General features: G+C 40.0%; 1 protein-coding gene across 1 annotated transcript in view; it reads right to left on the minus strand.

The window, feature by feature from the left end:
* Positions 1-6346: 6346 nt before the first annotated feature.
* The window catches only part of LOC104547203 (CMP-N-acetylneuraminate-poly-alpha-2,8-sialyltransferase-like), a 5848-nt gene continuing 374 nt past the window's right edge, over positions 6347-11820 (minus strand). The window contains exon 2 of the mRNA XM_010192801.1: positions 6347-6479. Coding sequence (XP_010191103.1) covers positions 6347-6479 — 133 coding nt within the window. The remainder of the gene's footprint in view (positions 6480-11820) is intronic.

Below are 11820 nucleotides of genomic sequence, written 5' to 3' on the forward strand. Positions count from 1 at the left end.
TCTAGTCCAATCCCCCTGCAGTAAGCAGGAACACTGTTACTAGATCAGGTTGCTCAGAGCCTCATGAAGCCTGACCTTGAATGTCTCGGGTGTAATGTTTCCTTTCTTCCAGTTACTAGCGACTTCACCTGACTGCCATGACTTTTCAAATACCATGGAGAATGGCTTGCCAAATACATCAGCTGATTCCTTCAGGACTCTGGGATGCATCTCATCAGGCCCCATGGACTTGTGTATGTGCAGGTTCCTCAGATGGTCACACTTGCCTTCACTTACAGTGGGAGGGACTTTTTCTCTCTGGTCACTCTCTTGTGGGCCATCAACTCAAGAGCAGTGAGAGAAGAGGTTGCCAGTGAAGACTGAGACAAAAAAGAGAAACTCAGACTTCTCGTCTGTTGTTACCAGTTCACCACTGTTGCTCATCAGGGAGGGGACACTTTCTTGAACCTTTCTTTTCTGGTTTAAATACCTGTAGAAGCCCTTCTTTTTCTTGGCATCCCTTGCCAAGTTCAGCTCCAGCTGTGCCTTGGCCTTCCTGACCTCATCCCTACACAACCGGGCAACATCCCTGTACTCTTCCCAGGATACCTGTCCCTGCTTCCGCTGCCTGTGTAGTTCCATCTGGCCTTTTAGTTTGGTCAGCAGGTCTCAACTGAGCCATGCCTGTCTCTTGCCTTCCTTGCCTGATTTCTTACACTTGGGGATCAAGAGCTCCTGTGCTCTGTGGAAAGACTCTTTAAAGATCTGCCACCTCTGTTCTGCTCCTTCGTCCTTGAGGGCTGTTTCCCAGGGAGTCCTACTGACTAACTACTTGAAGAGCTGGAAATTGGCTTTCCTGAAATTCATGGTCCTGACTATGCTTCTCATATGACTCATACGTGTTATGACAGTGAACTACACCAGTGCATGACTGCTACAGCCCAGGCTGCCTCCAATCATGACATCCCTTGCAATAGCATGATCCAACTACTCCTAACCGTATGAAGGCCAGCCATATGTCAGCTTTTTGTGAAGTTAAGCAAGGTAAAGTCAAAAGAAAGGAATCAAAGGAACTAATCACCCTACCTGACAGTAAACACTGACTTTTCAGTTGAGGCAAGGGTCTAAGGAGGTAAAAAACCCTTAAGGTTTATTATCACTAAACCAGACCAGAGAGCCTCAGTTAGCATGTCTTAGAGACAGAGAAGATCTGAAGGAAACAGTGCAACTGGCCCCAAAGTCTTGCTCCAAAAGCTTCAGTGTAATTGTATTGCTCCATTGCCAGTTCAGTATTGACCGCTTGCACTTTAAGGGCTTAAGACAGCTGTTTCACATTAACTTGAAGGAAACACAATGATAATAATCTTAACCTTTCTAAGGAGGAAGTTGCACCTTTTTTTTATGATCCTGTTAACATCTTACAAGTTCTCATACTTTTCTGACAGGAAATTTCCACTCATCAAGTTCTCCATTAAATTGTACATCTTCAACACTTTTTTTTTTCTTTTTGCCTTCCTGCAATTAAAAAACCTTCACCTGTTCCTTCCAACATGAACACCCATATTGAATCAAAAAGAAGTGGCATCAAAAAGAAGTCTGACACCAAGATGTCAGACTATAGTTCATTTCACACAAGTCACAGATGTGCTGGCATCAGTCCTGTGTTGAAGACTTCCCCAGATAGCTTTGAACAATCTCAGCCACATCTATCCTTTCTGAATGTATGGCCTTCAATACAACTGATATTTCCTAATTTCCACAACTGGAAAACTTTCACTTTGCTACAGAGAGTAGAAAAGACTTAAGACACAAAACCCTGCAGATGGTGGATCCTCTTTTTCATGACTGAAATAATTCAGAGAGAAGGGGAACCAAGCAAGCAGTTTTCTTCCCTTAGGCACAGGAATTATGAATTATTCTTCAAAGAAGTTATCAGCAATCAGAAGGTTACACCAGTTGGAAAAATCACTCTCCCACTTGACCAATCATTATCGGCAAGGCAACAAATTTGTGAGTCTCAAGTAATTAATAATACCCATCATTTCCACCTCAATTACAGAAAGTCTAGCTCTTTCTTCTAATGTCTGTTTAACATCTCCAAAGGGCTGCCGCCCTCCCAAAAGAGCTACTACACTCCCTAGACTGCCTCTTCCATAACCCAGAGGGCATCTTGTGATGCCTGAAACCCAGTGGAAGCTTTTCATCCTTCCACTGGGTCCTGATAAAGGAGTTTTCTCACTTATGGACTCCTTCATTCATAGCACCTTCAAGGCTGATAGAGTAGTCACTAATTTGAACAAAAATAATGTAGTGAAAGATGGTGCCCAGTCAACAAAGCAAATAGCAAAGCATAATATTCCAGCTGCCAACCAACTACGTCCAGATGTACCATTGATCAACAGTCTTGGCACATTTCAAAATTCATTATCAAATATTTTCTGCATTTTAAAACTGCTAATGTGGGTGTCAAGCTGACATAAGACACAAAAGTGGCTACCATTTATGGGTGTTTATAAGTTTTATGAAATGTCTTCATGCTGTACACTAATGGTTTCACAAATTATTTCTCCACTGCTAAGAGCTGATAACTTTTTATACATTTCTCAACAGGCACTAGCATTGGTTTTGTTTCTCTTTTACCACTATTTGCTATGGTCAACCTCACATGACAAAACCATCACTGTTCACATTAACAGTTGCAATAATAGAGTATGAATCATCTTCACAGTCTACACAGTGCACATAACGTACTTTGGAAGGCTGAGTAGTTAGTTTAACCATGATAATAATCTAACAGACTGGTAGACCCACTTGAAGTTACTTCTGATAGGTCTGTAAGTGTAAAAATATTTATGGCTAAGATGCTTCTTACTGCTGTGACAGGGAAGAAAGGTGTATAACAAACTGCCTGTAAAGGTAAAAGAAGAATGCACATTGTTTAGCCAGCCTCAGAGTGGAAAACATATCATGAGGCTTGGGGCTGCCCTAGGGACAAGCATGCCAACTTTCTTTCCTTACCACTGAGTACCATAACTGAATATGCTATGCATGCTAGCAAAGAGATTTCTGGAAAGAATATGACTGGCTGGTAGCACTGATTCCTTCCATATAGTTTATGTCAAATTTTGGCCCTAAGTCACATTAATCTAAAATCTACTGGTGCACTGAAAACACCTTTCTGTCTCAGTGTTCATGAGGGCACCTACGTAATCTCAAAGCAAGACTAACAATGGGGACATCTAAATAACTTCAGCTTGCTCTCTACTGTACAGAAAATCTTAACACTGATAAAATGGAACCTTTACTGCTTAAACCAGTGTAAAAGATACATGTTTTTTCTTCACTGTACTACCGAGACAAAAAACATACTTCATTGTACAATTTTAAAAAAACCCAAACAACAAAAAACAAATGCATAATCACATCATGATGTTTCTTAAGAGCACATTCGTAGTTTATAAAATGAGAGAACTTTATCCCCCTGGCCAACAGTATGGGAAAAAATGGATTTTGAAACTCACAATATTAGTAGATTGAGAAGATAAACATGCAGTAACAGGCATAAAAAAAAAATCTAAAGTATTCTCTACTGTATTTTGCTTTTGAAACAGGTGAAAAATGAGCATAACCCAAGCTTCATTCTCTCTATTAATTTTTAATCAAAAGTTATTGTAGTATTTTTAATTGTTTGTTGTTTGGCTTGAGCAGCGAGGCATATTGGTTTTAAAAGGTTCTGAAATATGATACTTAATTTTTCAACAAAATTACAGAAGAGTTATCTGTCTCTACTTATAGTCATGCAATGGCTTCCAAATCAGTTTACTTCACAAGTAAAACTGTTCTATTTTCTCCTAATTATCAGAACCATGATCTATGATTTGAAATTTCAACGGTATTTTTCTGAAGTTACTCAGTATTCTTCAAACTTAAATTGTCAGTTATATGCATATAAACTTTAAGTACTGTTACTGATACAGGAAATATGCTCATCTCTCCTTAACTACCTTGGAGCAGGACTTAGTCTTTAAGGAACAACCATGCACTGGTCAAACAGGCTGCATCTGAACAGGCAGTACTGGAAGAAACTCCATTCCGGAGCTGCAGCTCAGCTGCATTTTAGGGTGACCACTAGGTCGTCACCAGTAAGAAACCTAGGTGCTTGGGGAGCAGTCAAATGCCCAAGAGTCCCTTAATCAATGCGGTCAGGGAGTAGGGACACCACAGAGCTCCACAGAGCACTTGCCAGGCAGCTGAGACAAAGCTACAGGCTTCAGAGTATTAATTTGTTGCCTACTCAAATCCTACCATTCTTTCCATCCCTGTCACTGTTCCTTGGCTTTTGCAGCAGGGTGGTGCTATGCCCATCATAGCACAAGACTTCCAGAACATTGCTCATTTACTACAGCTTCATACATTTCTGAGCTACTTGCATCTTATGCATGTTTTGGAATAAGGGACTTGAAGCAGCAGGCATTAAAAAAACCCCAAGTTCTTCATTCAGAGAAGCCATGCTTTTGTACATGGAAACACTGCCTATTTAATGGTTTTTTAAGCTGTCCTTTAATTAAAACAAAGAGAGAAAGGGAAATTACATAGAAATCACATTTTAATTAGATCAAATTCATATTCAACATCTTAATTTTCAGAAAATCAAATATACTCTGCTATGTGATTACTACTAAGAATAGTTATTTTCTTTATTTTTCGATTTTTCACACCCCTAGCCCTCCACACTGCCACCCCTAGCCTTCTCTCGCCGGCCACCTTCCTGATTAAGACAGGGAAGATACAATGGCAATACAACACACTAAGAGGCTTCTGCTTTCTCTCCTTTCAGGCCTCAAGGTCAGTAGACCCATTCTAATTACAAAGACACATCAGAACTAATACTCACTTTGACTCTGCTACTGTTGAGCCTAAGGCTCCTTTTGGCCTCTCTGACTTCAGCAAAGAAAACCGCATTAAGTGTCCTGGTTTTGATGGGATTAAATTGTAGAATTACCTTTTTCTGTTCAGCAGAACTGCATTTCTGAGAGAACTGCAGTGTTCAGTTTAGTGAAAACAAATTTATATTATAACTTCAATACAGATAGATTTATTTTTTCCTCGTAGCTGGTAAGACTTTGTTTTGGATTTATGCTAAGAGCAATGTTGATAGTACGTGGTGTTTTGGTTCTTGCAAGTGAAGTTTACAGTAATTCAAGGTTTGATTTTCAGTCTTTGCCTACACTTGTATTCACAGTTTTCTTTTGGATTTTTTTCATTCTTCTCTCTACACAAGAGGATGGGAAGGAAGTGGGACAGATGACCCAGGACAGATGATCCAAGTGTCATCCAAGCTGATGAATAAAATATATGCAATCCCATAAACATCACACTCACTATAAACTGGGGAGTTTGCAGGAGGCAACCCCTTCTGTTTCTTCCTTTCCTTCTTCATATGGTGGCCCATTCTATCTAGCCTTTTAGGCTCCTGAAGTTTATCTCCCCCCACTGCACTTCCATTGGCACACAGCCAGCAACTGCTGTTTGTAAGCTGAGTACAACTTTGATTGCTTTATTATCGTTGTTCCTAGTCTTATTACAATTCAACTTCTTCATCACCATCATCATCATCACAATAATAACAATAATAACAATAACAATAATAACAATAATAATAATATTTTTTCAGAGTTCAGTTTATTTTAATTATTAAATAGTCTTTATCTCAACCAGATGAGATACTCATCACTTTTACTCTCCTGGTTCTCTCGCCTATACCACCGGGGAGGAGACCAAATGAGTGAGTGGCTGCATGGTATCTAGCTGCTTGCCAGGTTAACCCATGACAAAAAGATATCAGTACTTTCAATGTCTGACTTTGTTACTTGGACCAGGCACAGACAGGGTTGGACTCACAGAATCTGTTGTCCTAGCTCTTGTCTCTTACATCTACGTTGTCTGCCTAAGCTCCCTTTGTAGTTGAGGGAGAAAACTTTTAGTTAGATGGAAGTTTAGAGTACTTCCATCTGTTCTATTTCAGACCTTTAGAATGTCCTGAAAGTAGCAATTTCTCACTACTGACTGCAAAAGAATTCTGCACAACCAGCTCATATGTGGACATGCATTATGTAGATACTGACTGCATGGGCCAGACTGACATAGCCAGATGAAAACATTTTATTATTCTCAGGAAGCATGACATGACTTTGGAGTCTAAAGTAATTCAGTTGCATTTACCACTGAACCCTAAATACATAGTTATAAAACATCCACCTGCGACCATAAATCAAACTACTGTTTTCCAGACCAGAAGAATTACAGGCAATATGAAATTGAAAGAATTGTAGGTAATATGAAATAAACTGCTTTTTATTTAAGACACTCACCTTATTTCCAGTACCAAAGATGAATTGATTTTCCAACCTTCTACAGCATGCTGGAAGATTGAGGAGCCACCCTTTCCAATCCTATCAGAGCTATTGATGATTGATCTACTCAAACTCAGTTTACCATCTCTGCAATGCAATACAGAAAAGACACAATTACATTAAGGCTAACTCTAGTTTTAAGTAATTTATGTCACAAGCACCAGTGATATTTCCTTTTTTACACAAGAAAAAGAAGCAATTATCTCTCTGCTTGCCACAGCAAATATATTGTGCCTATGAGAAGTCTATTGGAGACATATATCTAATATTTAAGAGCTTAAATATGTTTATATTTGTAATGAAACAGACATAACAAAAATTACAATACACTCCAAATTGTGAACCTGGATCAAACTTCAGTACATTTGTGAGACAGATTCTGCACTTCTATGTTCCAAATTTCCAGTACTAAAATAAGAAAGTGTTAACTTTCAAGCCTTCCCCCAACAATTGCTGATGTTCTACAATAATGGCCTAATACACACCCTTTGCCTTCTACTGATACCAAAAGACTTCCATGCATGGAATTCTGGAATTTAATGGCATACAAAACACCTCAAGATGTCCTTAAATGTTACGGTTTAAGGGTTAATAGGCTGAGAGGGAAGGATACAAGGTAGCTGTAGGACCCTGAGGGGTCAGAGAGCAGCACTGTTCCCTCCCCTTTCCACCCACAAGGTAAAAACCGAGGAGGCTGGAACATTTGGGGTTCTTCCTTCCTTCCTGGGCTGCCTCATGTCCTATTTCAGGTCAGCTGGGCCTACCTCCACATGTTCGGTGGCATTTGCCATCATCCACTCCTGGGAATGACTGAAGTCCCTGGTGATGAGTCACAGGGGTCATGAGGGACTTCACTCGGAAACTGTTACTCAGGACTGCTGGGATTAGGTTTTGTATATAGTTGAATATCCTTTATCCCTTATTAATTCCGTTTTCCTTTCCTCTTTTTTTTTTTCATTAAACTTTTTATAGTCTTAACTTCCAACCTGGTGTGAAGCATCTCTTCTCTATTCCCTTTTTATCCTCCTTTGGCAGGGTGGGGGACCATAGAGAGAAATCCCGCTCCCTGTTTAATTTGGGTTTGCCCTCAGCCCTAAACAGAGACATATACGCATGTGTCCAAGCAACCACAGTTGATATACCCTCTTCATCAATCTTATAGTATTCACAAATTTTGGTAAGGTAACCTTAAAAAATGAAAAAATATAGTAAGCTGTGGGTGATGACCACTGAACATCTAATAATGTATCTGTGAGAGACTGAAAGAGTTAATGCCTCAAACATTGTGGCAGGACAGGGCCTCCATAACAAAAGCTGCAAGTTCTGCTCTGCAATGAGAAGAAAAGAAGTGCTGGAAGCAGAGGCTTGTGCCTGTCCCAGGATTCACAATTCGCAGGTCTGCGTTGCCGTGCAAGGTAATGTGGGGAAGGGGATCACAACCACCTCTCATACACATGATGGCACCTGCACAGCAAATACCTGGACTGTATAAAAGGCAGTGGCTCAGGGAGCCACATGCATGCACCCACCACCCCACCATAGGAGGATTGCCCTGTTGTCATCAACATCAAGGAATCATCACGGGATTCAAGAGTGGTCATATCTTTCCTCTTCTTTTTCCTGTCACTGTTTTCTAACAAAAGGCACCCACTAAGAATCCACACTACCAAATGCTTTTACGTTTTCCAAATACAAACTTGTTCACGTTAAAATGTTTAACTGCTTGATTGGTGTCAGCTCACCTTAATTTAGCCTTGAGGGGATTTCCACAATTTTAGTCGCCATCTTTATGTTGCGAGTTACAATTGCATTAACCAGTAGGGTCACACAAATCTGACAGAGAAACTAAAACACTTCAAGTGTAACTTAAGGTGTTAACGGTAAATCTGGTTTTATCTTCCTATAGTTTCCACTATTTTATCTTCATATAGTTTCCACATTTTTCCATACTGTTTCCATTTACCTGCCAGAGTAACATTCAGCTGAGTTCAAACATAGCTGTTTATCAAATTCGTTTTGATATAGCAGTCTATTACGTAGAATTTCTTGTATCTCAGAAGTATATATAACAATAATATACAGAAATCTCTTTATCTGTTAAATAAGCATGCTCTGAAACACTGCCAATAACAATAACTTAAGTTGCAAACAGAACTTTTGACCACCAGTCATTCAGCCAACAAAATGGAAAAGATGAGAGACTGTATGCTTTCTAGGAAATTGCTGACGTTTCTTTTCTTGTTGCTGTAAGTTCTTAAAGCAATTGGATCCTGGCCTTAACAAGAGCTACAGCAACATTACTCCTGTGCATACACATATATATATATATCTATATAAAAATGATTATTTGGTAAACTATATAGCAGATTTAACTCAAACTAACCTGCAATGGGACATTAAATAAGCTAAATTAATAAAACTGGAAACATAGTCACTTTCAATAAGTACGATTGCGAAAGCCCTTGTAACTAATAAACAAGTATTCTACGTATCATCAAAAACAACCCAGCTTTACTAGCAACATTCTCCTTCCCACATCCCCTCTGGGCTAACCTGCTGCAGCACTGACATTGCACTGACTCACAGGTAAGACTGCCACCTACCGAAAAATCTACAACTTTAAGCAAGGTAGAAGATCTGTATGCAAATCACCCAAATCATGCTAACTTCAGGGCACTGGAGGATGTTGCCGAAGTCCCTAAATTCAATAAGCAGAATGTAATTAATATTTTTTCTATTTTAAAATTGTTTATTCCCTAAAAATTTTCCATAATGTGTCTATCCAGCAGACACTTTAACAGTGACAGAGGTGACAAAACTTAGCAATAAAGTATGTTGCCAACATCTACAGCACAATGGTATTTGAAATGTGGTTATCTTCCATGTTCACAATTCACATCTGCAGTGAGCTTCACAGACTGTACAATAAATCAATGATAAATTATGTTCTCATTAACTAAATGAAGGTCCTAGGCACTTTGTATTAAAGTTATGTTAAAGAACACAGAAGTGTTCACCTACATGCTCCTCTCCCTTTTATTGGTTTTTATTTAGTTTTAAGTAATATTAAATAAACTAATACATAAAAAGCTAAATTTACTCAAGAAAATTCTTTACTGTGTAAACAACTGTGAAATAAATTTGAGCTACTTTGTACATTCTAGAATCACTGCAAATCCTCTCTGAGGTAAATGAAACAGCTGTAGTAGCAAGACAGCAACTTGTAGTTGACAGTGTCAACCTTCATTCTGAATCAACATGCCTTGTTGCCCAATCAGACCAATATAATAAAACTATCTCTTCTCCTGAAGATAGTTCATTAAATATAAATAACTGTCTTCAAGTACATTCCACATCAGTAGAAGGTAACATTGTTTAAGAAACACTGCAACTCCACATAATATGTGTTTCATTACTTGCTTAACCTTTAAAGGGACATTAGTATATAAAGAACAGCATGCTTCTGCAATTATTGTCCTAGCAAACTTTGCTATTAGAACACAGATTATTTAAGGTGTATCATACACTTTGGAATTGCTCATAGTCCATTTTGAATGTCTGGGATTTACCTACAGTCTCACTAATAACCATAAAATAGGCCACCTCGCACATTCACAGTGCTGCATTACTGATACTTCTGGAAATAGAACATCCCATGGAAAACTGCCTTTGCTTTCCCATGTGGCCAGTCAAAATAACCAAATGGCATAAGCCTTTCTTTCAGAAGAAAAGCAAGTGCAACATCAATAGTGTCAGCAGGTACCAGTCAATCACAGCCGTTTTCTTTCTTGCCTTATATAGTAATGGGTGGGAAGGCAGGCTGGGAAATGAAACTATGTTCCAATATTCTTAGCCAAAGTGAGTAGCACCATACTGCACAGGAAGTGTCACTGATATCACAGTAGAGATATGACCAAAAGACCTGGAAGAAGTATATTACAGCTATATTTTAAAGTGTTGTTAAGAACAGACGTATTTATGACTAAATATACTTATTTTCACTCATTTAATATTAAATAATCTGTTCATTTTAGTACCTTTCAAATCACGTCAAACAATGTATCATATGCTGAAGGGGACTTTTTTTGCAAATATATATGGATTCTACCTAGTGATTTATTTCTGAATAATTTTAGCAGCTACCTCTAGTCTGACAGGAAAGAGTACACACTAAGAAACATAGGTATCTTTAATACTGATTCTTTCTCACATATTCGTTTTCACATGTATTTTTGCTCACCTACAACCCAAAAATCTTAACCTTATGTACATTTCATACGTAGATACCACAGCATCACGGCAGAAACTGGACTTAAATCCAGGCTGAAAAAGAGGAAAAGCTATCAGCAAGTTATGAAAATCGTTAATACCAAGAGAAGCAAGCCATTAAACCATTAACCAAACCATTAACCACGCACACACACAGGCGAGTCCCCACCCTGCTCCCGGGAGGTTCCAGAGTCACTGCTGCCCAGCTGTGTGCAGCTGCTTGAGCTCCACTCCCGCACCAGCCTGCCTGGGATAGGGCCAGGAAAAAGAGATGCACTTTCTGCCTCTAACTCTGGGGACTGTGGGGGTGAAGACTAGGCTGCAACTGCCCCAGCTTTCTCCAGAACTATATATGCACTTAAAGCCTCCTTATGTGTCCTCCTCAAATTAAAGCAAGGGATTACACCAAAGGATGAAAATCTGCTGTGAATGCACCTCCCACTCAGTCGATTTGCACAAGCAAACAGAAAGCATGAGCCCTTTCCTCACCATTGCTGATTTCACTATGCCATCACGGAATTTGGGCATCCCTCCTGTGAAAACAAAAGCCCACACCCCTCCAAAGAGAAACAGGCTTGGTTGAAAACACAACGTCTTCACAAAACCGCTGCAAGCTGGGAGAAAAAGAAGGAATACAGGTATGCACATATACAAACACAATGCACGACAAAGAGAAAGCTGAAGTGCAAACACTAAAACGGCAAGGAACTTTTTGCTTTTGTTTTCAACTGAAAACAGGCAAGAGAGGGCAAATACGTAACAGTGGGTCTCAGCAAGGGAGTTTCCAGCAGAGGAGCCTCGGGAGCTAAGCGAGATGTCCCGCACATTCCCAGAGCAAGCATCCACAAGGAGCACCGAAGTTAAGTACAGCTCCCAGGCAAACTTGAAGAAGAGTGGCAGGAACTACCGGAGCTACCAGCGACCGCGCACCCGTCTCTTAAAGCAGGAAACGAGCACAAGGGGCTTCGGCGACCGCCACCATCATCTCTAGCGACCCCGGCCCTCGAGAAGCAGACGTGGTCAAGTGAACTTCCCCTGTGCGCTTTACTACTGGGGCTGGGGGCATGTGCAGCACCAGCCCAACCATGGCATCGGTCAATCTCCTGCCCGTCACCGTCCCCCTCGCACCTAGACCGCAGCCGATGAGCTCCGCCAGCCA

This window comes from Mesitornis unicolor, unplaced genomic scaffold, assembly GCF_000695765.1.
Source record: "Mesitornis unicolor isolate BGI_N332 unplaced genomic scaffold, ASM69576v1 scaffold9239, whole genome shotgun sequence".
Classification (NCBI taxonomy): domain Eukaryota; kingdom Metazoa; phylum Chordata; class Aves; order Mesitornithiformes; family Mesitornithidae; genus Mesitornis; species Mesitornis unicolor.